The sequence below is a fragment of the Ascaphus truei genome, chromosome 2 (assembly GCF_040206685.1).
Source record: "Ascaphus truei isolate aAscTru1 chromosome 2, aAscTru1.hap1, whole genome shotgun sequence".
In the NCBI taxonomy this organism is placed as follows: Eukaryota; Metazoa; Chordata; class Amphibia; order Anura; family Ascaphidae; genus Ascaphus; species Ascaphus truei.
In genome coordinates this window covers 463,326,015-463,352,472 of record NC_134484.1, presented here as the reverse complement: position 1 = coordinate 463,352,472, position 26,458 = coordinate 463,326,015, and the positions used below count along the sequence as shown (strand labels likewise).

Below are 26,458 nucleotides of genomic sequence, written 5' to 3'. Positions count from 1 at the left end.
TGCATAGACTGACATGAAAAAAGTGTTCGGTATCCATAAAGCAGGAGAGCTGGGGAATGCAACCAAAGGAGAAAGAGAAACTGACACAAAGCAGTATTGTAAGGATAACTGGATGCGCAGCAGATGATAATTCTTTAAAGTTTATACTCACAAACCAGTAGAGTAATTAGGTATGTCCAAAACTGTGGCAGAAGTGGATGGGAATGGTGTACACTTGTTTCCGGTTATCTCAGAGAAGAAAAACAACAATAGTGTAGATGGTACTGTAATAGGTTATTTTATATACAATATGAGACCCTCCAAATATCGAGGCATACATCAATAGAAATCTTTAAAACATATGTAGCATAGGATCAGCATGAAAACTGTGTTCGTCATATAAGGGAACCTTCACTCGAACCTATGCAAACAAGGGGAATCCAGAGATCCAGAAATCCCTTTCTAAGGAGGAAAAGGAAAGAAGGTAAAAGCAAGATGTATGTATCTAGTGTGGGAAGCTAGGGCATGTTGTGCGGTAATGTCCTATGAAACCCAAGAACTTACGCCTCTTGCACATTTTGCAGACTGCATTTGGTTTTCCTTGTCTTATTATTTTTGTTACATTCAATTCCATCAGTTTTTATATATTTCGGTCTCCTTTATTGTGGGTTTCCATTCTACCTCAGAGGGTTCCATACATCCCGATACAAACACACAATGAACACAGAAATAAATGCGAAGAAGTGAAACATACAATTTCCTTTCATCTGTTTTTATTGCCTTGAAGTACATCAGGAACAGCTGAAGTATATTACATTTCTGAACGAATACAGTAGACGTGGGGATGAGGTCGCGTTGTCAATTATGAGATTGATGTAAAAGGCATATTTGTGACTGAGGAATTATTTTACTGAATGTTCATATATTCAGATTGAGTCAATGAGCAGAAGTGCTGTTAACCCTTTAGCGGTTGTGTGATGAAGCCATGTGCTAATAAAGGAATTTCACAACGCTTATTCTGGGCTTCCTTCCTCATTTATGTCTTATTCGCTATGTTTTTGCAAAACAGTTACTGCTTGGAGTAAAATCAGCATGATGGCAACAGAGCTCAGAATTCATCACATTATTTCTCCTTCATTCTTCATTGGCATTTTTCAGACGATTATGCGGTTTCTAGGGCTAGATACCAGCGATGGAGCTCCCAGACCCGAAAGGTCTGCAAAAACGATTTTTGCAGGGACGTCTCTTACCCACTCGTTTTGTATCAGAGTGCTGATAGAGAAACAAAAATAGATGGTCAATAAAGATACATTTTCACTAATACACTAGAACTGGCAGGCATGGGATATGTCATTAACCCTGCTTATTTATAGATTGAAAATGTTGTATTTGAGCGCGCTGTCCCTCCAAACGACCACCCTCTCGGCTACCCGGGTTCCACCCCGCAGCTCCCAATCTCCCGTAATCAGCGGGGCATACTCAGCAATCCAAAAAACATAAATAGGAGCGCATGAAAATGAAACCAAAGGAAGCCAAAATTAATACATATAATTTATATCAGGGAAAATAATGACGTCATTACGCAGCGACTTACGGCCGTGACGACGGTCTGTTTGTGTTGCTGTTGGAGCCCAGCCTGTCACGAGTAGTACACGGAAGATTTCAAGCGCTTAAGGTCTGTTTTTCTTTTTGTCATCTAGCTTTCCTAGCACTTCTTCCTCCCTGTCACAACTAGGGCCTGTGTACTTGGGTGTTTACACCCTTTATTCTTACGTGGCTAGGGCTCTGGTGCAATTTATTAGTGTCATTATAGACAAGTTTTACTATGTATTTATGATATATGTATGTTTGTATGATGAATTATTTTTCCTGATATAAATTATATGTATTCATTTTGGCTTCCTTTGGTTTCATTTTCATGTGCTCCTATTTTTGTTTTTTTTTATTTATAGATTGTAAAGTAATGTGACACTGAAGTATCATAGTGGGATCATTTTGAGATACTCCTGATTATCTTGAACTTTGACACGATATTACAATTTTCCATCACTGAACAATTGTGCAGGAGCATTGAGAGGACCCACAATTCCATCAGGGTCTCTTAAGTCTAAATGCAGGCATACTGTATGTATATATCTCCCTAACAAGGCTGTGTTGATAAATCTCTGTAAAACTGCAGAACATAAACTTAGGGATCCATGTTATGTCATTACCCAGCATCCCTGGCTGCAGTGGAAACATTGGATGCCATGAGATTATGGAGAAAGGCAGGTTTGTGTACAAGGAAGATCTACTTCTGGGACTTTGATGTCACATCCAGAAGGTCTTTGCAGCAACGAGGACGCTGATCGGGCAAAGGAGAGGATACAACACAGCAGAGGAACAACCGCTACTAATAAACGGGGGTCGCCATCCTTCAACAGAACACCTGTCATGGAACAAGAACTGCATTTCTGATTCACCCCCCTCTCTCCTTTGCAGCTTCTGCCTGTCAGTTCTTATTTTCAGCTGCATGGAGTTTGCACACACATACTGTGCCTGTATGATATGCAACAATGTTGCATTTCTCGCCTCTGGGCTTGTAATCAGTGAACTGCTACTGTAGCCTCTCCAGTCCTCCTAGGTAATGGGCTTTCCCATTTACCCCCTGTCCTTGCTGACAGCTATTATAGTCTCACTTCCCATCTAGTGTGACCCTTGCTCCTCACTTCCTTTTCACCCTGGACTCTGAGTGAGTAACTGCCTGCTATTTACCCCAGCAAGGCCTTTTTGTTTTACACTGTCTCATCATTGATACACTGCACTTCAGACAGAGAAGCACTCTACCAACATTACATCTACAAGCACCTATCTCCCTGTGATTTTCCCTCAATAAAATTAAGAAAGAGAAAAGGACTTGTTTGTGCTTTGGAAGAGGTGAGACATGAGTTAAGCTTACTGGAACTAATCATACACCATTCGTGACCCTGGTTCCGGGATAACACCTCTCTTAACACAGGCGACTATACCCTTATTCGCTTGCATTTTTGTGTGAGTGCAATCTTTTCACTTGTTATTTGAATATTTTAACATATAAAGGATTTTATACTATGTCTGCACCCCCCATTTTTTCTTTTTGTCTGAGACATGTGAATGTGCTCATAAGTGACATTTGTATTTGCCATATAGAGTTGTAATCTACATCTTCATATCGCATAATGCAAGTATAGCCCAGATGAAAAATTAGCAGCCCCTGTTGTTCATGAAAAAAATTAAGTGTGTGTCATCCAAACTTAAAGAGAGATCATTCAAACTTCTGGTATATGTATGTGCTAGATAAACCTTGGACAGAAAATATTGGGCTCAATATAAAAAAATATTGGGCTCATAAAATATTTTTAGAAGTAAGTATGAAGCCTTCATGAGCTGTTTGCAATCTTTTGATATCATCTTTGTGACTATTTAGTTTTATTTTGTCAACTAAAGCCAAACCGCTAATACATATTACTCAAGACACTTCCCTGCTCAAGAAAACACATTATGACCTATTGAAATGAATGAGCACATTTTATAACAATTGATTTGGGGGCATATTTACTAAACTGCGATTTGACATAACACATCTTACAGGTACTTCAATGGGCCATAAGGTGATAATAATAATTACAATAGTTTGTTCTTGTATAGCGTTGCTAGTTTTATGTAGCACTTTACAGAGACATTTTGCGGACACAGTCCCTGCTCTGTAGAGCTTACAATCTATATTTTTGGTGCCTGAAGCACAGGGAGATAAGGTGACTTGTCCAAGGTCACAATTAGCCAACAGTGGGAATTGAACCAGATTCCCCTACGTCAAACTCAGTGCCAGTCATTGTCTTTACTCACTGAGCCGTTTCCTCTCCCTGTTTAGCCTATAATAGTAGACTATATACGACCCCACCTAAAATACCCTCAAATAATAAACTAAAAACATGTGAATAATGAGAATAATATACTGATACTCTGTATGCAATAAGTGCACCTAGAGGGTATATACCATAAATCTGAAAAAATATACAAAACCAAATCCTCAAAGAAGGAACCAAAACTCTCTGAACAGGCACACAAACAGATAACTAGTGCAAAAACAAATATTACTGTACATAGAATATATCAACTCATTAGAAATGGCACTGTATATTAATAACCTTAAAAACTAACATTGCATCAGTGGGGACCCTAAAGATCAAATTATAAAGGATATGCACATGTATAGTTAGTATAATAATAACTTTTTAATCCCACAGGGGATTCCCATTGGAATCCTGTAATGAGCAATAGTACCCGATACTCCAATAGACAGTGGTTGACAAATCACCAAAAAATCTACTCGCCACACAAATAAATCTACTCGCCACCTAGTACCAAACGTGTGCTGCTTGGGCCAATATTTACTCGCCCGGGGGTTAAATCCACTCGCCCGGGGCGAGCAAATGTATAGGTTTGTCGAACACTGCCAATAGATATAAATACCTTATAGTAAACAGAATATTGCCCAGTACAGGAATCTAACATAAGAACCAAGGCAAAAAAATGCAAAAACATGTGCACAAAGTTATTTTATAATGCAGCGTATTGCACTTTTACTGAGGTCGCAAAAAATATTGCTTGTCACGGTAGGCGTAGCCGGCCTCACATAATAAAGGTCAAGCCTGGCTTGCTGCCCCTAAACCAGTGTGTGATGGGCTGTCTATGTACAGACGAGACCACGACTATTCTAAAGCTTGCCTTAAACTAGCCCGGTTACATTCTGCGTATGTCTTGGGTGTAACCGGGCAAGTTTAAGGCAAGTTTAAGGCATTTCTGCATTGACTAATGACCCATCGGATTAACACAGCAGGGGTCCCTGGCAGTACCATTCAGTTTGAATGGGATTGCCAGGGACCCACGCTGTTAATCTGATGGGCCATTAGAAATGCTGGGTCTAGTTTAAGGCAAGTTTAAGGCATGTATGCAGCATGTACCTGGGTGTACCTGGGTCTTTTTGGCGATTGCCACTGGTTTGTGTTAGATTAGTCGCAGTCTCTGCTGTAAGGCCATAGTGTTCTAACTGTATCCCCTGTAAATTATGTTTCCCTAGTCGCCACTGTAAGCTCATAAACTGGGTAAACTTGTGTGTGTTAGACCCCTTATGGGAAAAAGCTGCAGAACAGGGACTTTGGGAACAGGAGTTTGAGGGTGGATGTTGGGGAGAAAAAAGTGTTAAAACCCATATGAAATGTCGCTGACGGGAGTTACCGGTAGTACTATAATTGTAGCTGCGAATCATGCTTGTTTTGCGGGTACGCGGGGGTAACATGTCCCAGTCTTTTCCCTGTGTAAAACTTGCCCCGCCAACATGTTCTCAGACCATGTTTTAGGACCATGTTCTGAGACCATATTCTTAGACTCCAAGTTCTATAACCAAGTTGTAGGGACCAAATTGTAGAGCCCAAGTTTTCATTTTGTATTAAAATGTATTAGAGTGGTTTGTAATGCATTTCTATGAAGGCAGACCCGGTAATTGAGCACGTGCTGCAAGGACTGGTTTGTGTATCTACACGGCGGATTTTACCCCCCAGCATCCAGGAACGGAGTGAGTGCCCTCCACGGATCCAGAGCCCCCCCCCCCTATCCACCTGGTCAGATGATCGTGGGTCTCCGGTTCCTCTCTTCACAGTGGGTGAAGACTGATGAGTCCAGCTGTTCCCTTGTGTGGTAACCCCACTTAACAAATGCTTGATTTTATACATATTGATGTACGCAGAACTTATTATTATCTAGTAATACTTACTTTTTAAAACTGTATTTCACTATGTGCGTTGTGCGCCTTGTCTTTTCTCTGTTCCCATTGTGGGGTGCCGGTATCTCCTATGCATTGAAATGTCCCGATCACGTGACGCGAGACATTTACATGCATAGGAGTTACCAGCACAACATAACGGGGCATGTATCTCAGGAAGCAGGGGGTCCCAGACCTGAAACCAATGCGGTTCAGCTCCGGAGACCCCCTGCTACATTACTGCAATGTTTAAAATTAAATATCTAGTAAGCACCAATACACAACCCGTGCCCTCACATACTGTAAAACCAATATTTATTTTTATAGACACATGATTAATATACCAGGCCGACAGGGTTCCCTGGGTGGTCCCGACGGGTGTCCGCAGGCCCCACAGTGCAACCCAGGGGGTACCCACAGATGTCTGGGGGCCTCCGGGTTGTCCCCGCAAGGCTTTGTGGCCTCCAGGTGGTCCCTGTGGGTCCCCATGGGCCCCAATGGGTTCCATGGGTGGTCCCCGCGGGTGTTTGGGGGTCCCCGGGTCATCCCCACGGGTGTCTGGGGGCCCTCGGTTGTTCCCATGGGGGTCTGGGGGCCCTCAGGTGGTTCCCATGGGTGTCTGGGGGGCCCTCAGGTTGTCCCCATGGGTCCCTGGTGCCCCCATAGCTGTGGGACCCCTGTGGGTCCTCAGGTGGTACCCGTGGGTCCACAGGTGGGCCTAGTGGGTCCCCACAGGCCTGTGGTACCAATCCTGTATTTAAAAAAATAAACATGGCCTACATTTCAATAATTACACCCCCCCCAAACACACACAGTACATTAATGGGCAAAATAAATATTAAAGATATGGATAATAGATTATTTGCCCATTATTAAACCCAACATTAGCCATGCAGCATAAATAAAGTAAATCAAACAGTTCTACTTACCCCTGACAATGTGAAGGGTGTCCTCGTCAGCTAACTGCAGGTCCGTGTCCTCCGTTGCCAGAAAGCATACATAATAAATACCATCTAATGTCCCCTAGCCCCTTAATCTTAGCAGTTAATAACCGCTATAGTAATTAAGGGGTTAACCCACCCTGCCCCCCTACCCACCCGGGAGGCCTAACCACCCACACCGGACCCCACTATAACCACTCTTCACCCATTGTTTGTTATAGTAGTACATCATACCCATATAATATGGCATGAAAAGCTACTATAGCAGTCAATTGTCACTCTAATACAAAAGTCTGACTATCCAAAATACACAATAATAAAACCTACAGTAAACAACAAACACCTAAACCCCCAAACTTTAAAATTAAAAGCAATAGGCAACCAATCAATTAAAGAAATAAAACCACTAGCCAATCAATTAAATAAATCACACCACTAGACAATTAATAAAAGAATTCACACCACTAACCAAACATTGCGTTCCATATAAAAGCAGTAGCCAACACATCAATTAATTAATACATCCACTAGGCAACACATAAATTAAACCATTAGTCAACAAATTACAGTACATCATTAAACGCAAATCAAAACAAGCTATCACAATTAAACACAATTTAATCAAAACAATAAACATACATAGAAAATATAACAGTCAACAGAAGAAATGTATTTGCCAAAAAAAATAATTGGCTATTACTGTATTCATCTGTACCGTAAACAGGCAATAATAGGGAGCGGGGGGAGAGAGGTGGATGGGCTCAAGCTACTGTCTGTGAGATGGTGCCAGGGGTGAAGGGGACATGCGACAACAACTGCACTTGCCTAGGCAAGAAAAAAAACCCTATAACCAAGCACTCATATATTGGTAAGTACAAATAGTTAAAAGTAACCTTTATTAGTGTATATGGGTAACATATTTTACCTCACCCCTACCACTTGCAGCACTTATCAGCTGAGATCACACTCCAAAAGACTATTCATGGTCCCAAGGCTCTACAAAGTATCCGGACGTTCCTCCTTCTCCTTCCGTGCACCCCAAAACTGGAACAACCTACCAGAAACTCTCACAGCCACCACCAGTTTAAGTTCTTTCAAATCTAAGGCTGTCTCACATTTTAACCTGGTCTGTAACTGTTTCATACGCTCATAATATATATTATCTTTAACTGTGCACGCAATGTCTTGTATATAATGTATACCCTGTTCATTTATGTAACTGTACTTGTAACCATGTACTATTTGTTTTACTCTGTGCCCAGGATATACTTGAAAACGAGAGGTAACTCTCAATGTATTACTTCCTGGTAAAATATTTAAAAAATAAATAAATAAACCCCCTGTTAAATCCACGATGTTGTCTGGCCGGCTTCTTGAGCTCAAATGAGCCATCATGGCCTTAAATATGGCCTGTGATGTCACATGTGATTGGCAAATGGTTTTCACGCCTATCGGAGAGGTACCGTCAAGTACTTCTTGCCGCACAGGGCCTTTGTGACAGTTTGAGGCCACCGTAACAACCCTGCATCAGGGTGATACCCTGATTGGCTGAGAATGCTGAGGTGGCAGCTGCGCGTCTAACAGACGGGAGGCTCCGGTCGCGGTGAGAGACGCTGACGGAGGAGACCAGCATATGTGGTTTTGTGCACGCCGAGCAGCGGGTTCAGGAGGAGGGTTGAAGTGCGCCCAAAGTCACTTCTTGCGATTATACCAGTGGGGAGAGTGTGAGTTTTATTCTTTTCCCCTCTGTGTTGTCACCTTCAGTAAATGTTAATGCACTATACCCTCTGCATTTGTGTCTTTTTCTACATATGAGGTCATTAAGGAGCCTATGAACCAGAGGACATACATATGGAGTAACAGTATATGTGTTTTCAGTGTTTATTAATCACTGGGTTTATTTGAACATGTTACTGTCTATTTATGGTCACTTTGCGCCACGAGCACTTTTTGGTATAGATTTAACCTAACACTGCCTGCGCTTTACCAGGGCGTATGTGTTAGGCGGGGCAGATTAGTAGCCAAGAGTATACATGGCTATGCACTCCACCTGGTGGAATCTCATGGACCCCGCTGAGAACCCAAATTATAAACTATGCTTAAATTGGATAACATGGGACAATGAATAATATTTTATGGCATAACATTTGAAACCAGTGAGGTATGTCTGGATCCCTCCCATAACATGGAGAATCCATACCCTCTGTAATAGTAATGTTTTGGGTCACGTTTCTTAACTAACCTGCCCTACACATTGGGAACAGTAGTGGAGTACACCCTCTTTGGACCCCGCTCGGGAATATATTCCACCCGGTCCATATAGATGTTTCTCCCTACCCTCCATACTTGCATGAAATAACATATTTTCTCTTTGTTGTAATACATAGAGATACTACTCTAGGAGGCTATGTATTCTAGGACCGCATCCCTCAACCACTCCTCTCTGTTGGCCTCTATCTCTCTCATAATTGGTTCAGGGACATAGGGATAATCATACCCATGGGCCTGATGGTACTGTACCTCTGCACTATCAATCAGTCAGCCCGGCTGTGTTTGGTTGATTTATGGCCATAGGCCAGGCCCGGTAGCACCCAGAATAGTGGTTTATGAGATGCCTGTTCTTGGTAGGTTAGGGTTTAATCATTTGTTTGTATAAACCCTAGTTTAGTTTCCCTATCTCTTCTTCTGAGGGCCTCTGCCATCTCTTCCACAGATAACTCTCCTTCTTCCCACCAATGATCTACAATGTCCCGTTAAACAAGAACCGTATACAGTTCAAATGATGGACATACCATACCAAAACATGGGGTCCCACCACGGCAATTCCTTCCCCACATTTGCTTTACACACAGACACATTCGACTTAGAAGATACCTTAGAGGGTGTTCCTAACCTTTCTGACCTAACAGACCCTTCTTGTTGTAGCTCCTCAAACGTATGTTCTGGCCTCCTGACTTTCAAGATTCCCCCCTTGGACACTACCCACACATACTGTGAACACCATCCACGCTTTTTGAGGTTTCTGGGTCCCCAGGATCCCAAAACACCCCGTCCAGGTGCCCTACACATCAGTCCTTAGGATGGTATGAACTAGCACAGATTAGGGAGCAGCACAGGATGCTCCAGTTTCCGACCCTTATTCGAGTACAACGTCCAGACCTGTCCCCTTCAGTGTAAACCTGGCACGTTTATCAAAAATAAATAAATATCCTGATTAAAACACCCCGTCCAGGTGCCCTACACATCAGTCCTTAGGATGGTATGAACTAGCACAGATTAGGGAGCAGCACAGGATGCAGTTCCACTGGTGGGGAATTTGGTCCCTTGCTGGGCAAGAGTCCCCTGGACACTACACCTCGTCCCCCCTCATCCTTCTTCTCTTACTTAACAGGAGCGTACCTCCTCTCTCTTAGTTGCATTGCTGTGAAAGCCTATCCTGATAAGGGATCTCAGCAGCACCTCCAAATGTAACCAATATTCCCCCACCCTAAGGGAGAATCACTGTGATACTTTGTGATGGTGCTACCTGTTGGTTCACAGAAAGGCCCTGAGCACCTGCAGGTTGTAGTGGGGATGAATAGGACAGGGTTTACAGTTCTTTCTCAGTTCTTCACTCGGTGCAGCACCCCCATTCCCCACAAGAGGGAATGGAGGAGCAACACTATAAGAGGAGGAACACTATAAGAGTTAAACCATAACCCATAGGACTTAGGTCCCCAATTCAGTACAGACCTGAGGTAAAATAAAGAGGGGTTACATACTTTTCCCCTAGTGCTATGACTTTCCCAGCTCCTTTTTATTCAGGCTTCCCTTTCTAATGATCAGCGAATATTTGATAGACAAGCTTTTGTACAATCAGCAGATAACAGCGGCTGGTGCTTTGGCAGGGCAACAAAGACATTTTGGCATATCATACACAGTTCAATTGTCTAGGGCTAGAATCCACTTGGTGTGAAGTTAAAGGGCTTCCCTGTTTTATAGAGGTCTCACAAATGAGATTAAAGGTATTTTGTCCCCGTTTGTTCTGAAACCCCTTACCTACTCAGGCTTAGTGGATTTAATTTTCAATTGGAACATCGTTTAAAGAACGTAAGGGAGAAAGACGGAGGAAGGACTCCAGAACTATTTACCAATGCTTAGATTCAGTCTGACATGAAAACAATGTTTGTCATATAAGGGAACCTTCACCCGAACCTATGCAAATAGGGGGACCCCAGTTATCCCATTCTAAGGAAGAAAAGGAAAGAATTTGGAAGCAAGATTTACAGTACAGTATGTGTCTAGTGTGGGAAGCTAGGGCATGTTGTGCGGGAATGTCCTCTGAAACCCAAGAACTTACACCTCTTGCACATTTGGCAGACTCCATTTGGTTTTCCTTGTCTTATTATTTTTGTTACCTTAAATTCCATCAGTTTTTATATATTTCGGTCTCCTTTATTTTGTGGGTTTCCATGCTACCTCAGAGGGTTCCATACATCCCGATACAAACACACAATGAACACAGAAATAAATACGAAGAAGTGAAACATACAATTTCCTTTCATCTGTTTTTATTGCCTTGAAGTACATCAGGAACAGCTCAAGTATATTACATTTCTGAACGAATACAGTAGACGTGGGGATGAGGTCACGTTGTTAATTATGAGATTTATGTAAAAGGCATATTTGTGACTGAGGAATTATTTTACTGAATGTTCATATATTCAGATTGTGTCAATGAGCAGAAGTGCTGTTAAACCTTTAGCGGCTGTGTGATGAAGCCATGTGCTAATAAAGGAATTTCATAATGCTTATTCTGGGCTTCCTTCCTCGTTTATGTCTTATTCTCTATGTTTTTGAAAAACAGTTACTGTTTGGAGTAGAATCCTCATGATGCCAACAGAGCTCAGAATTCATCACATTATTTCTCCTTCATGCTTCATCTGCATTTTTCAGATGATTATTTCAGCAATGGAGCTCCCTGCCCCGGGGGGTCTGCAATAACGATTTTTGCAGGGACGTCTTTTACCCACTCGTTTTGTATCAGAGTGCTGATAGAGAAACAAGAATAGATTGTGAAAAAAGATACATTTGCACTAATACACTAGAACTGACAGACATGGGCTGTCATTAACCCTGCTTACAGGGTTATTCGATCATTTCTTGAACTGGTTTTCGACTTTCCTCTGAGATTCTTTCAAAATTTGCCATGGCAGACTAATGGCCCATCGGATTAACACAGCAGGGGTCAATGCTGTGTGAATCCTACCGGGGTCTATCGGTCTGTAAGAGACGCGCAGTAAGAGATAGGCTGAATCAGTCACTCTAACTGCGCGCCTCTAACAGGCGATCGCAGGGGTTTTATTTAATTTTAAACATTACATTATTGTAGCAGAGGGTCTCCGGAGCTGAACCCCATTGTTTTCAGGTGCGGGGACCCCCTACTTCCCGTGTTACAGGCCCCGTTATGGGGTGCTGGTATCCCCATGTTAAAATCCTGTGGATCACGTGACCGTGGGATCTAAACAAAGCAGAGGGATACGGCACCCAATAACAGGGCTTGTATCTCGGGAAGTAGGGGTCCCCGAAGATGAAATCAACTTTGTTCAGCTCAGAAGACCCCCTACTCCCGCACACTAGTATCAAACATCCCCCCCTCCAAATATGTAAGCTGCTTTCTGTTGCAGGGTACATGCAACCACACACGCGGGTTCTTTGGATAAGGCTTATTTATTTGAGCCTTAAAACATACAGTACAGCACACCAAAAACAAATAGCTTCTCATCAGAAAACAAAAGTAAATAGCTTCTTCTTCAGCAGACAAAACAAAATAGCTTCTTTTTAGCAGACAGAACAAAATAGCTTCTCTTTAGCAGACAAAACAAAAATAAGGCAGCTTCTCTTTTGTATGCAGGAGACAGACAGTTCATCACACATGTACTTTGCAACACAGACATTACAGCAGTAATCTCTTCAGCATTTTCTGTCCTGTCTCCTCACCTGCTCTCCTGCATGTGTGTACAGCCTGGGTTTTAACACCTTGATTATGCAGATGGGGTCAGACTAATTCAGCAGCCCTTCTCAACTTAACCTCGTCACTGCTGCACTGCAAGCTTAAACAGGCATATGGCTGGTGACGTTCATTCACCCTGTCACACTTTCATATCATTTTTATTCATAGTGTGCATGAGCAGGGGTCTCCTGAGCTGAGAAAAGTTCATTTCAGTCTCAGGGACCCCCTACTTCCCGAGATACGGGCCCCGGTATGGGGTGCTGGTATACCTCTGCTTTGTTTAGCTCCCACTTGGATTTTAACATTGGGGGTACCGGCACCCCATACCGGGGCCTGTAACTCGGGAAGTAGTTTGTCCCCATGGCTGAAATAAACTTTGTTCAGCTCAGGAGACCCCCTGCTCACGCACATTATAAATAAAAATTAAATGTAAGCAGCTTCATTACCTTAGCGGCTAGCTAAGCATTGAAGGGTGTGAAGACACAATAGCAGGTTTATTGAGGGCAGAGAGGGTGAGTGAATGGGGTACTTGGCCATTCACTCACACCTTACCCTCAAAAAAATTACAATATGTACTACCCACCAATAAACAAACCACCCACGTTAAAACATTTTTTATTTTTTCTGCACAGCATTGATACCGGAGGCCTGTGGGGGTCCTCGGGTGGTTCCTGTGGGTGTCCGGGGGCCTCCAGGTAGTTCCCGTGGGTGTCTGGGGGTCCTCGGGTGCTTCCCGTGGGTGTTCGGGGCCCTCAAGGTGGTTCCCACGTGTGTCCGGGGGCCTCCAAGTGGTTCCCATGGGTGTCCGGGGTCCCCATGGGGTCCCCTTCAGGAGTCTGGGGTTCCTCAGGTGGTTCCCATTGGTGTCCGGGGGCCTCCAGGTGGTCCCCACAGGTGTTTGTGGGTCCTCAGGTGGTTCCCGTGGGTGTCCGGAGGCCCCATGGGGTACTTGGGTGGTCCCCGCGGGTGTCCAGGATTCCTCGGGTGGTTCCCACGGGTGTCCGGGGGCCACCAGGTGGTCCCCACGGGTGTCCGGGGGCCCTTGGGTAGTTCCAGCGGGTGTCTGGGGCTCCTAGGGTGGTTCCCGCGGGTGTCCGAGGGCCTGCAGGTGTTTTTTTTGGGGGGGGGGTTTGATACTAGTGTACGGTAGCAGGGGTCTTCTGAGTTGAATAAAGTTGATTCAGCCTTGAGGACCCCCTACATCCCAAAATACAGGCCCCGTTATGGGGACGTTAAATCAAAGCGGGTCAGCTCCAGAGACCCCCTGCTACAATACTGCAGTGTTAAAATTTAATAAAACCCCCACGATCACCTGTTTGAGGCGCTCAGGTAGAGTGATTGATTTAGCCTATCATTTTCTGCGCGTCTCTTACAGACAAGTAGACCCCGGTAGGATTAACACAGCAGAGACCCCTGCTGTGTTAATCCCATGGGCCATTTAGTCTGCAGAGGACCATGTCAGACCACCATGCACTATAGTGCATGATTCACCAAGGTAAATGATCGAATAACGGCCACTGCAGCTGTATGTATAAATTGGAAAGGAATGTGACACTGAATTATCATAGTGAGATCATTTTGTGATTCTCCTGTTTACCTAGAACTTTGACAACATATTACAATTCTCTATCACTGAACAATTGTGCAGGAACATTGAGAGGATCCACTATTCCATCAGGGTCTCTTCAGTCTAAATGCAGGCATACTGTATGTATATATCTCCCTACCTAGGCTGTGCTGATAAAGCTGTGTAAAACCGCAGGCATAAATTTAGGGATCCATGTTAAAAGGGATAAGAAGCAGAAAGTGACAGACTGTGAGAGTTCATTTGCATGTCATTACCCAGAATTCCTGGCTGCAGAGGAAGCATTGTATGCTGAGATACAATGGGGAAAGGCAAGTTTGTGTACCTGTGTGAGACATGTTAATGTGCTCAGAAATAACATTTATATTTGCTATATAGAGTTTTAATCTACATCTTTATATTGCATAATCCAAGTGTAGCCCAGATGCTAAATTACCAGCCTCTGTTCTTCATGAAAAAAATGAAGTGTGTGTCATCTAAATTTAAAGACAGATCATTCAGTACAAACATTCTGGGGGGAAAAGGTACTTACTGTATGGTATACAGTATATATGTACTAGATAAACCTTGGACAGAAAAAGACAATAGCTAGTTATACAATGTTTTTAGAATTAAGCACAAAGCCTTCATGAGCTGTTTGCAATCCTGTGAGGGCATCCTTTTGGAATATTTAGTTTTATTTGGTCAAATAAAGCCCAACCGATCAATACTTATTACTCATGACACTTCTCTGCTCCAGAAAACACATTACAGATTATTGAAATGAATGAGCACATTTTATAACAAATTTTTGGGGGCATATTTACTAAACTAGGGATAACTATAGTAGACTAAATACTGTACAAACCCTCCTTAAATACCCCAAAATAATAACTAAAAACATCTGAATAATGAGAATAATATACTAATACTCTATATGCAATAAGTGCTCCTAGAGGGTATATACCGTTAATCTGAATAAATATACAAAACCAAATCTCCAAAGAAGGGACCAAAACTCTCCTTACAGGGCACACAAACAGATAACTAGTGCAAAAACACTTATTACATTACTTAGTACATAGAATATATAAATTCATTACAAATGGTGCTGCACATTGAGATGCCTGTTCTTGGTAGGTTAGGGTTTAATCGGTTGTTTGTATCAACCCTAGTTTAGTTTCCCTAACTCTTCTTCTGAGGGCCTCTGCCGTCTCTTCCACAGAGAACTCTCCTTCTTCCCACCAATGATCTACAATGTTCCCGTTAAACAGCAAGAACCGTATACAGTTCAAATGATGGACATACCCTTGAAACACTGGGTCCCACCACGGCAATACCTTCTCAACATTTGCTTTACACACAGACACATTCGACTCGGAAGATACGATAGAGGGTGTTCCTGACCTTTCTGTCCTAACAGACCCTTCTTGTTGTAGCTCCTCAACCATATGTTCTGGCCTCCTTACTTTCAAGAGCCCCCCCTTGGACACTACCCACACATACTGTGAACACCATCCATGATTCTTGAGGTTTCTGGGTCCCCCGGATCCACTCCAGGTGCCCTACACATCAGTCGTTAGGATGGTATGAACTAGCACAGTTTAGGGAGCAGCACAGGATACAGTTCCACTAGTGGGGAATTTGGTCCCTTGCTGGGCAAGAGTCCCCTGGACACTACACCTACTCCCCCCTCATTCTTCTTCTCTTACTTAACAGGAGCGTACCTCCTCTCTCTTAGTTGCATTGCTGTGAAAGCCTGTCCTGATAAGGGATCTCAGCTGCGCCTCCAAATGTAACCCATGTTCCCCCACCACAAGGGAGAATCACTGTGATACCATGTGATGGTGCTACCTTTGGTTCACAGAAAGGCCCTGAGCATCTGCCAGTTGTATTGGGGAGGAACAGGGCAGGCTTTACTGTTCTTTCCCAGTTCATCATTCGGTGCAGCGCCTCCATTCCCCACAGGAGGGAATGGAGGAGGAACACTATAAGAGGAGGAATACTATAAGAGTTAAACCATAACCCATAGGACTCAGGACCCCAATTCAGTACAGACCCTATAGTCAGGTAAAATAAAGAGGGGTTACATACTTTTCCCCTAGCACTGTGACTTTCCCAGCTCCTTTTTATTCAGGCTTCCCATTCTAATGATCAGCGAATATTTGATAGACGAGCTATTGTACAATCAGCAGATAACAGCGGCTGGTGCTTTGGCAGGGCAACAAAGACATTTTGGCATATCATATTGTCTAGGGCTAGAATCCGCTTGGCATGAAGTTAAAAGGCTTCCTTGTTTTATAGAGGTCTCACAGATGAGATTAAAGGTATTTTGTCCCCGTTTGTTCTGAAACCCCTTACCTACTCAGGCTTAGTGGATTTAGTTTTCAATTAGAACATCGTTTAACAGAACGTTAGTGAGAAAGACAGAGCAAGGGCTCCAGAACTATTTATCAATTATTATATTCACTCCGACATGAAAATAATGTTTGTCATATAAGGGAACCTTCACCCGAAACTATACAAATAAGGGGAACCCAGAGATCCCTTTCCAAGGAGGAAAAGGAAAGAATTTGAAAGCAAGATTTACAATACAGGCATACCCCGCATTAGCGTACGCAATGGGACCGGAGCATGTATGTAAAGTGAAAATGTACTTAAAGTGAAGCACTACCTTTTTCCCACTTATAGATGCATGTACTGTACTGTAATCGTTATATACATGCATAACTGATGTAAATAACGCATGTGTAACAGGCTCTATAGTCTCCCTGCTTGCGCACAGGTTCGGTACAGGTAGGGAGCCGGTATTGCTGTTCAGGACGTAATGACAGGCGCATGCGCGAGCTGCCGTTTGCCTATTGGGCGTTATGTCCTTACTCGCGAGTGTACTTAAAGTGAGTGTCCTTAAACCGGGGTATGCCTGTATGTGTCTAGATGTGGGAAGCTAGTGCATGTTGTGCGGAGATGTCCTATGAAACCCAAGACCTTACACCTCTTGCACATTTTGCAGACTCCATTTGGTTTTCCTTGTCTTATTATTTTTGTTACCTTAAATTCCATCAGTTTTTATATATTTCGGTCTCCTTTTATTGTGGGTTTCCATGCTACCTCAGAGGGTTCCATACATCCCGATACAAACACACAATGAACACAGAAATAAATGCAAAGAAGTGAAACATACAATTTCCTTTCATCTGTTTTTATTGCCTTGAAGTACATCAGGAACAGCTGAAGTATATTACATTTCTGAACGAATACAATAGACGTGGGGATAAGGTCGCATTGTTAATTATGAGATTTATGTAAAAGGCATATTTGTGACTGAGGAATTATTTTACTGAATGTTCATATATTCAGATTGAGTCAATGAGCAGAAGTGCTGTTAACCCTTTAGCAGCTGTGTGATGAAGCCATGTGCTAATAAAGAAATTTCATAATGCTTATTCTGGGCTTCCTTCCTCATTTATGTCTTATTCTCTATGTTTTTGAAAAACAGTCGCTGTTTGGAGTAACTTTTCATGATGCCAACAGAGCTCAAAATTCATCACATTATTTCTCCTTCATGCTTCATCTGCATTTTTCAGACGATTATGCGGTTTCTAGCGCTAGATAACACCTATGGGGCTCCCAGCCCCGGGGGGTCTGCAATAACGATTTTTGCAGGGACGTCTTTTACCCACTCGTTTTGTATCAGAGTGCTGATAGGGAAACAAAAATAGATTGTGAAAAAAGATTCACTTTCACTACTACAATAGAACTGGCAGTCATGGGCTGTCATTAACCATACTTACAGATGCACAGCTTTATTCGATCATTTATCGAATTGGTTTTCGAGATTTCCCCTCGATATTCTTTAAAATTTGCAGCGGCAGACTAATGGCCCATCGGATTAACACAGCAGGGGTCCCTGCTGAGTCAATCCTACCGGGGTCTGCCGGTGTGTAAGAGACGCGCAGTACGAGGGGCTGAATCAGTCCCTCTAACTGCGCGCCTCTAACAGGTGATCGTGGGGGGTTTATTTAATTTGAAACACTACATTATTGTAGCAGGGGGTCTCCACAGCTAAACTGCGTTGATTTCAGGTCCGGGGACCCCTACTTCCCGAGTTACAGGCCCCGTTATGGGGTGTCGTTATCCCCATGTTTAAATCCTGTGGGCTACGGCACCCCATAACGGAGCCCGTATCTCGGGATGTAGGGGGTCCCCGAGGATGAAATCAACTTTGCTCAGCTTAGAAGACCCCCTGCTCTCGCACACTTGTATCAAACCCCTTCCCCCAAATAAAAAATAATTACCTTAGCGGATAGCTGCTAAGGTAATGAAGCTGCTTACATTTCATTTTTATTCATAGTTTGCATGAGCAGGGGGTCTTCTGAGCTGAAAAAAGTTGATTTCAGCCTCAGGGGACCCCCTACTTCCCGAGATACAGGCCCCGGCATGGGGTGCCGGTATCCCTTTGCTTTGTTTAGCTCCCACATGGATTTTAACATGGCGGGGATACCGGAACCCCATACCGGGTTCTGTAACTCAGGAAGTAGGGGGTCCCCTGAGGCTGAAATCAAATTTGTTCAGCTCAGGAGACCCCCTGCTCCCGCACACTATAAATAAAAATAAAATGTAAGCAGCTTCACACAATAGCATGTTTATTGGGAGCAGAGAGGGTGAGTGAAGAGGGTACTTGGCCCTTCGCTCACCCCTTGCCCCATATTAACATTACAATTTGTACTACCCACCAATACACTAACCACCCACCACCTGTGCCCCCACATAATATTTTTTCTGCACAGTATTGATACCAGAGGCCAGCAGGGGTCCTCATGTTGTACCCGTGGGTATCCTGGGGCCTCCAGGTGGTTCCCGTGGGTGTCTGGGCATCCTTGGCTGCTTCCTGTGGGTGTCCAGGGGCCTCAATGTAGTTTCCGCCGGTGTCCTGGGGCCTCCAGGTGGTTCCCGTGGGTGTCTGTCGGCCTCTAGGTGGTCCCCATGGGTTTCCGGAGTCCCCACGGGGGTCTGTGGATGATCCCTGTGGGTGTCTGGGGTTCCTCAGGTGTTTCCCACAGTTGTCCGGGGGCCACCAGGTGGTCCCTGTGGGTGTCTGGGGCCCTGGTGTGCTTCCCGTGGGTGTCTGGGTGCTTCCCGTGGGTGTTCAGCGGCCTCCAGTAGGATCCTTCGGGTGTCTGGGGGCCGCACGGAGGTCCTCGTGGTCTCTGGGGTCCTCATGTGGTTCCCATAGGTGTCCATGGGCCTCTAGGTGGTCCCTGCGGGTGTTTGGCGGTTTGGGGCTCCGCTGGTGTCCAGGGTTCCTCGGGTGGTTCCTACAGGTGTCCGGAGGCCTCCAGGTGGCCCTCATGGGTGTCCGGGGGCCCCATAGGGGTCCTCAGGTGGTCCCAGTTGGTGTCTTTGGCTCCTCGGGTGGTTCTAGCGGGTTTACGAGGGCCTGCAGGTGGTTCCCACGGGTGTCTGGGGGTCCTCAGGTGGTTTCCACGGATGTCTGGGGGCCTCCAGGTTATTTTTTTTGGGGGGGGGGTGTTTGATACTAGTGTGTGGTAGTAGGGGGTCTTCTGAGTTGATAAAAAGTTAATTTCAGTCTCGGGGACCCCCTAAATCCCAAGATACAGGCCCCCTTATGGGGAGCTGGTATCTCTCTGCTTTGTTTAGATCCCACGGTCACGTGACCCACAGAATTTTAACATGGGGATACCGGCACCCCATAACGGGGCCTGTATCTCAGGAAGTAGGGTCTACCCTGAAATCAATGCGGTTCAGCTCCAGAGACCCCCTGCTACAATACTGTAGTGTTCAAATTTAATAAAACCCCCACAATCACCTGTTTGAGGCGCTCTGGTAGAGTGACTGATTCAGCCTATCATTTTCTCCGCGTCTCTTACAGACAAGTAGACCCCGGTAGGATTAACACAGCAGGGACCCCTGCTGTGTTAATCCCATGGGCCATTTAGGATCCACAATCTATGAGGGTCTCTTCAGTCTAAATGCAGGCATACTGTATGTATATATCTCCCTACCTAGGCAGTGCTGACAATGCTGTGTAAAACCGCAGGCATAAATTTAGGGATCCATGTTAAAAATTGATAAGAAGCAGAAAGTGACAGCCTGTGAGAGCTCATTTGCATGTCATTACCCAGATTCCCTGGCTGCAGTGGAAGCATTGTATGCTGAGATACAATGGGGAAAGGAAGCTTTGTGTACCTGTGTGAGACATGTGAATGTTCTCAGAAATAACATTTCTATGTGCTGTATAGAGTTTTAATCTACATCTTTATATTGCATAATGCAAGTGTAGCCCAGATGCTAAATTACCAGCCTCTGTTCTTCGGGAAAAAAATGAAGTGTATGTCATCTAAATTAAAAGAGAGATCATTCAAACATTCTGGGGAAAAAATGTACTTACAGTATATGTATCTACTAGATAAACCTTGGGCAGAAAAAGACCGCTATAAAATATTTTTAGAATTAAGCACGAAGCCTTCATGAGCTGTGTACAATCTTTTGAGAGAATCCTTTTTGAATATTTAGTTTTATTTTATCAAATAAAGCCCAACCTATCAATACTTATTACTCATGACACTTCCCTGCTCCAGAAAACACATTACAGACTATTGACATGAAGGAGCACATTTTATAACAATTGATTTTGGGGCATATTTACTAAACGGCAATTTGCCATAACACACCTTACAGATACTTCCACGGGCCATAAGGTCAAACTATAGTAGACTAAATACAACCCCACCTTAAATACCCACAAATAATAACTAAAAACATGCGAATAACTAGAATAAATGACTAATGCTCTATATGCAATAAGTGCACCTAGAGGGTATATACCGTTAATCTGAATAAATATACAAAACCAAATTCCCCAAAAAGGGACCAAAACTCTCCTAACAGAGCACACAAACAGGTAATTTGTGCAAAAACATTTATTACATAGAATATATCAATTCATTACAAATGGCGCTGCACATTAAAATCCTTAAAAACTAACATTGAACCCTACAGTAACATTGCATCAGTGGGGGGCCCTAATGATCACATTATAAAGTATATGCACATATAATAATGACTGTAATATCTCACAAGGGATTCCCATTGTAATCTCGCAATGAGCAATAGTACCCGGAACTGAAATAGATGTAAATACCTCATAGTAAACAGAATATTGCCGAGTACAGGAAACTAGCATAACAACCAATGCAAAAAAATTCAAAAACACGTGCACAAAGTTATTCCATAATGCAGCATATGACACCCTTCCTGAGGCCAAAATAATAATGCTTAATAGTCAATAGAAGTTATATTAGTAGATCGGGATTACTAGGTATTCTCTTTCTTTGTACTCATTACTGTGTACATTTCAGGATGTCAAAATTAATAGTCACACCTACCTTTTGAATCCAATATCTGCTTTAGTTAACTTTGATGCTATATACAGTATGTTACAAGGCTTAACTCTTAACCAGTGAATAATTATTATTTGTATGTATATAATGTTCTGGTTGTTTTAAAAGTGGATATTTTGATACAAATCTATTGTATTACAAGTGTTAAACTAATTGGTTTATGATAAAAACTTGATTTTCAAATCTGTCAATCTTAGCATTGATAGATATTTTAGTATGATATCACTATTAAAGTATAATATTGTTTGTTGAATTAATGTGCATTAGCACACTTCTCTATGTGCCTTTTGTAGCAATTTTTGGTTGACTGCCAGCCTCCCCCAGCTGAACTCTATTAAGAGTAAGCTTCTGGTTAGTTGCTGCCAGCCAATCATGTGCTAGATTGGGGTACATAAGGTAAGTTTTTTCCCAATATTCAATCCCTGATGAAGTGGCTAGAGACATTGCCACAAAACACATACTATAACCAGTATGGTGGTTAGGCCTCAAAGGAGGGGTTAACCCCTTCATTACTTAAGCTATTGTAATCGCTAAGGTAATGAAGAGGTTAACTCCTCCCATAACAATGCCTGGAGGCCTAACCACCCACCATGGGGCAACTACAAGATTCACCCATCCCCTCTACCACCTATAAACTGGGTAGAGTTATTTAACCCCTTCATTACCTTGGCGGTTACCCACTATGATAATGAAGGGTGTTTAAATTTTAATAACAGTATTGTAGCAGGGGGTCTCTGAAGATGAACCATTTCAGGGGACCCCCTGCTTCACGAGTTACAGGCCCCGGTATGGGGTGCCGGTATCTCCTGTAAGTTTAATTCTCTGGCGTCACGAGACCGGGACATTTAAACTTGCCAGAGATACTGGCACCTCACACCGGGCCTGTAACTCAGGAAGCAGAGGGTCCCTGGGGGTGAAATGAATGGGGTTCATCTCCAGAGACCCCATGCTTCAATACTATGACATTAAAATTAAAACTCCTTTTCCTAAATGTTACTTTTATGTCTCAAGCGCTTCTTCCCATTTTGTGTTATTTATATTATTTGTTACTTATATTATTATGTCGCGTGTATTACTGCTGTGAAGCACTATGTACAATAATGGTGCTATTGTATATAAATAAAGATACACATACATACAAAAACAAGCACAATCGCCTGTAAGGCCGGTTCTATATTGCGTGTGCGAGAGGCAATTTTTAGTTGGCTGAGGTTAGTCAGTGGTGCCGCGCGTGCGCACGGCAGGGAGCGTGGAACCGGCCAACGGGGGGGGGGGGGAAGATGGAGGAAATAAAGAATTTGTGCCGTTACCGCCGCTGAAATGTGTGTTTATGTGTGTGTATATGTGTGTGTATGTGTGTATGTATGTATGTGTGTACAATGTTATTAAAAAAATTATTAAAGTATTCATTTATTTATTTGAAAACTTATTTAAACACACACACACATACATATACATACACACACATATACACAAACATACACACACTTATACAGACACATACACACACATACACATACAGTACCTCACTTGCGCACAGTATACACACAAAAAGTGTGCGGCACGTGCACGCGCGACCGCACGCAGTATATAACGAGCCTAAGAGTTCTACAGGGAGATGTAGCTTCTCTGTGCAGCTCTTACAGACGGCCGGAGTGGAATCGAAGGTTACATTCATTTTGCGTATGAAGCAACTCGTGCGGTATGGGAATTGTTTTCTCAAATGCGAAACAAATTGCAATTTTTCCTAGTGAATACCAATTCTACACAAATTTCATAGCGTTCAGTAAGAATATCCCAACCCCATCGATGTTGCAATAAACTTATCAAACTTTAGTAAATAAGTTTCTGTGAGTGGCTGTGCACTCTTTTACTTTTTGATCCTTACTATACCTGTGCATATCCTATATTATTTGCTATTTATGGTAGCCACTGATTCAAATGTTAGTATGCAGCTTTTTGATTGTTTTTAATGTGCAACGCCATTTCTTATGGATTGCTAGATTCTTTGTAAAAACTGGTGGTATTTTTTGCACTAGTTACCTGTTTGTGTGCCCTATTAGGAGGGTTTCAGTTCTTTCTTTATGGATTTGGTTTCGCATATAATGGGCCATATTGTGGGTTATGGCATTGGAAGGTGCCTGATGGAATAGCACTGCTTTGTAAATATGGGCTTTTATACACATAGAAATAATGGTGATAACTACCTGAGACAGTGGGCTGCAGGAAATTATGTCGTCCTCATTGTTCTGGACAGTCAGGTATGTATTACAGACGTTAACCTCCTGCAAAAATACACAGAACAGGTTACCTGAGGGATTGTTGAATACTGTATACAGCAGAGCCCCGGGTATACGGCGGGTTGCGTTCCAGAGGCCCGTCGTATAGTGAAAATCGCCGGATAGCGGATCCGGCTATTTTCAGTGCTGCACATGCGCAAACCGGCATTTTCGCCGTTCTGCGCATGTGCGACCTGCGGTCTGCGTGCGCAACCTGCGTTCTACGCATGCGCACCGGGCGCAACCGCCTGTTCTGCAAATGCGCGATTTCAAATTCAACATGGCGGCCCCCTTCTCGGTGCCGCCGTATCAGCGGATCACCGAAAAGCACAGCGCCGAGAAGCGGGTCCCTGCTGTATTTGAAACCAGCTCAAGTCAGTGGGGGAAATGATTACAATAATGGGATATACATCCAATTATTTTGCTTATAATAAAGAACTCATTCCAAGCCCGAAGTCAACAAATTATTGATGTCTCTTAAATATTAGAATTCACATACAGTACATTTATTTTAAAGGAACTTCAATGAAATGTCAAAAATATGACTGACAAAATATTTCAGTAGAGTTCATTAAAGAAGTGCATTTGATTTCAGGTTATAAAGTACCACAATACACTTACTATATACCACTGAACACGATGCATAAGAAACATACTGTAATATTAATCACTTGCCATATCAATTACTGTACAAAAACTGTAGGCGAAATAAATAAATATGAAGTTCTTTACAAGATGGTGATAACAAATGTATATATGTAAAAGCACCCACACAAATCCTCAGTTAACACTCTCTTTCTACTCCTTCCTGCTGATGGGGATCTCTCCTAATCCTGAACCCAGACATAAACACACCTGCTCTCCCCCACGCCTCCCTGCCATCTCCTCCCATGCAAATAGTGTTAACCTTCTGATTTAATACTGACTAACCTTAAAACTCGCCCCACAAATCAAGCATCCCAATAGCCTACACTCATGGCTATTGTCCCACACCCACAGTCTCTCCTACCACTCATTGTGGCCAAGCACTGACATCTACAGCAAATATTCCCTCTTCTGCTCTCTGTAAATCTCCCATCATAGTTCTTACATTGTAAGCTCTTCTGGGCAGGGATTTCCTTTCCTATTTTCTGACTTTGCTGCGCTTATTGTATTATTATAATTCCCTGTACTGTATTCTTTGCGAAGCGCTGAGTACACTTTTGGTGCTATATAAATAAAGATATACATACATACATACAGTACATATCCAGAACACAAATTCCTTCCATTGGGTGATGGATGTTCTGTATAGAATACTTTGTAATTAGTGATTTATCTTTTCTAGGTCTCTTATTCTAAATAGTGTAACATTTACTTACCCCATCGTGTTTGAAATCACATTCCCCAATATTGTAATTCCCTGATCTTGGACATACAGTCTCTTTGATTTTGAACACCAGCTGTAGGTTTTCATCCACCTGAGAAGAAAACAAACGTATTTTGAACATGTGTGTACTGCTTAATAAGATCAATAGTAACGTTTTTACAAAACTCAAAATGCAGGCTTGATGAATGAATGGTTCACAATGACAAATCTGGCAGTAACGTGTCCATCTACTTCAAAGGTAATGTCTTTATCACTAAGCATTTCCTTTAGCCCATGCTACTGATCTGTTATAGTGTGAAGAATACATTCTTACCTGCGGGTATGTGTCAGGGTCGTCATTCAGTGGCTTAAATATATAGTTTACATGTTCCTTCTTATTGTAGATGTCTACCGCCCTTTTAATATATTCAGCAACCCGGATACTATTAATTTCTTTGGGCAGTGATAGAGAGTTTACTGCTGTGGCCACAGACAGCAACAGAATAGCCTTCCACCAGCTCTCCATCATATGGCTTTTTAGATGAAATTCTGCGGGTCTCTATTTCCTAGGTCTTTGCAATGCCCTTTTTATTTAGTTTCTTACTTCCTCTTACTCTGTTTGAAGGACGTCTGTCATGTACTGTATGTGTGCTTCTTATACAATTTGTATTGCCTTTTCAAGCAGCTCGATGCAACTTTACCCAGAGCAAGATGATTAAAGGAAGTTTTATGTCACATTTAGATTTTGGGAGTTTCTTTTAGTGAAAAGCTTCAGATGGAGAAAATGGAGATACAGTGTTTAGTATAAATCCCTTCCATCTGTACAATAACTACTTTCTTAACCACATTGCTCATCAACAAGTAATTAGCACATTCACTTCCTCTGGGGCAATCAAACATTCTACATCTTCCTCATTTATCTAGCAATAAATTATGTTTTATTGTACACAACTACAGTATATGCTAAAGACACATTTATGGATATTTACAAGTCTGAAACATTGTCACTTACAATGAAAAGAAATGATCATGTTAGTGGCCATGATGTGAGAAGAGAATATGCTGTTAATACCACCATCCAAAATAATGACTCTTGGTACTAACGACTTGGTAAATACCTGTGCATATTGCACTCCAGGCATTGATAATACT

General features: G+C 42.8%; 1 protein-coding gene across 3 annotated transcripts; it reads right to left on the bottom strand.

The window, feature by feature from the left end:
* Positions 1-723: 723 nt before the first annotated feature.
* On the bottom strand, positions 724-26,095 carry LOC142487932 (cathelicidin-related peptide Oh-Cath-like). 3 transcript variants are annotated; one of them, XM_075588081.1, is made up of 4 exons: positions 25,641-26,093; positions 25,320-25,418; positions 23,887-23,964; positions 724-1,251 (listed from the first exon to the last, which is right to left on the bottom strand). In XM_075588081.1, exons 1-4 carry the CDS (start codon positions 25,833-25,835, stop codon positions 1,159-1,161), a joined length of 465 nt encoding a protein of 154 aa, XP_075444196.1. In that variant the 5' UTR covers positions 25,836-26,093; the 3' UTR covers positions 724-1,158. The 3 variants fall into 3 exon arrangements, with proteins under 3 accessions (XP_075444196.1, XP_075444194.1, XP_075444195.1); XM_075588079.1 differs by lacking the exon at positions 724-1,251 and adding an exon at positions 11,221-11,729 and having other exon boundaries at positions 25,641-26,095; XM_075588080.1 differs by lacking the exon at positions 724-1,251 and adding an exon at positions 17,442-17,956 and having other exon boundaries at positions 25,641-26,090.
* Positions 26,096-26,458: the final 363 nt, after the last annotated feature.

Bases quoted from the DNA above. Each gene is read 5' to 3' on its own strand.
- LOC142487932 (XM_075588079.1), bottom strand. From the start codon at position 25,835: ATGATGGAGAGCTGGTGGAAGGCTATTCTGTTGCTGTCTGTGGCCACA. The intron at 25,419-25,640 runs GTAAGAATGTAT...TTTTCTTCTCAG, and splicing joins ACCCTGACACATACCCGCAG to GTGGATGAAAACCTACAGCT. The intron at 11,730-23,886 runs GTAGTTATCACC...TTTCTCTATCAG, and splicing joins CCTGCAGCCCACTGTCTCAG to CACTCTGATACAAAACGAGT.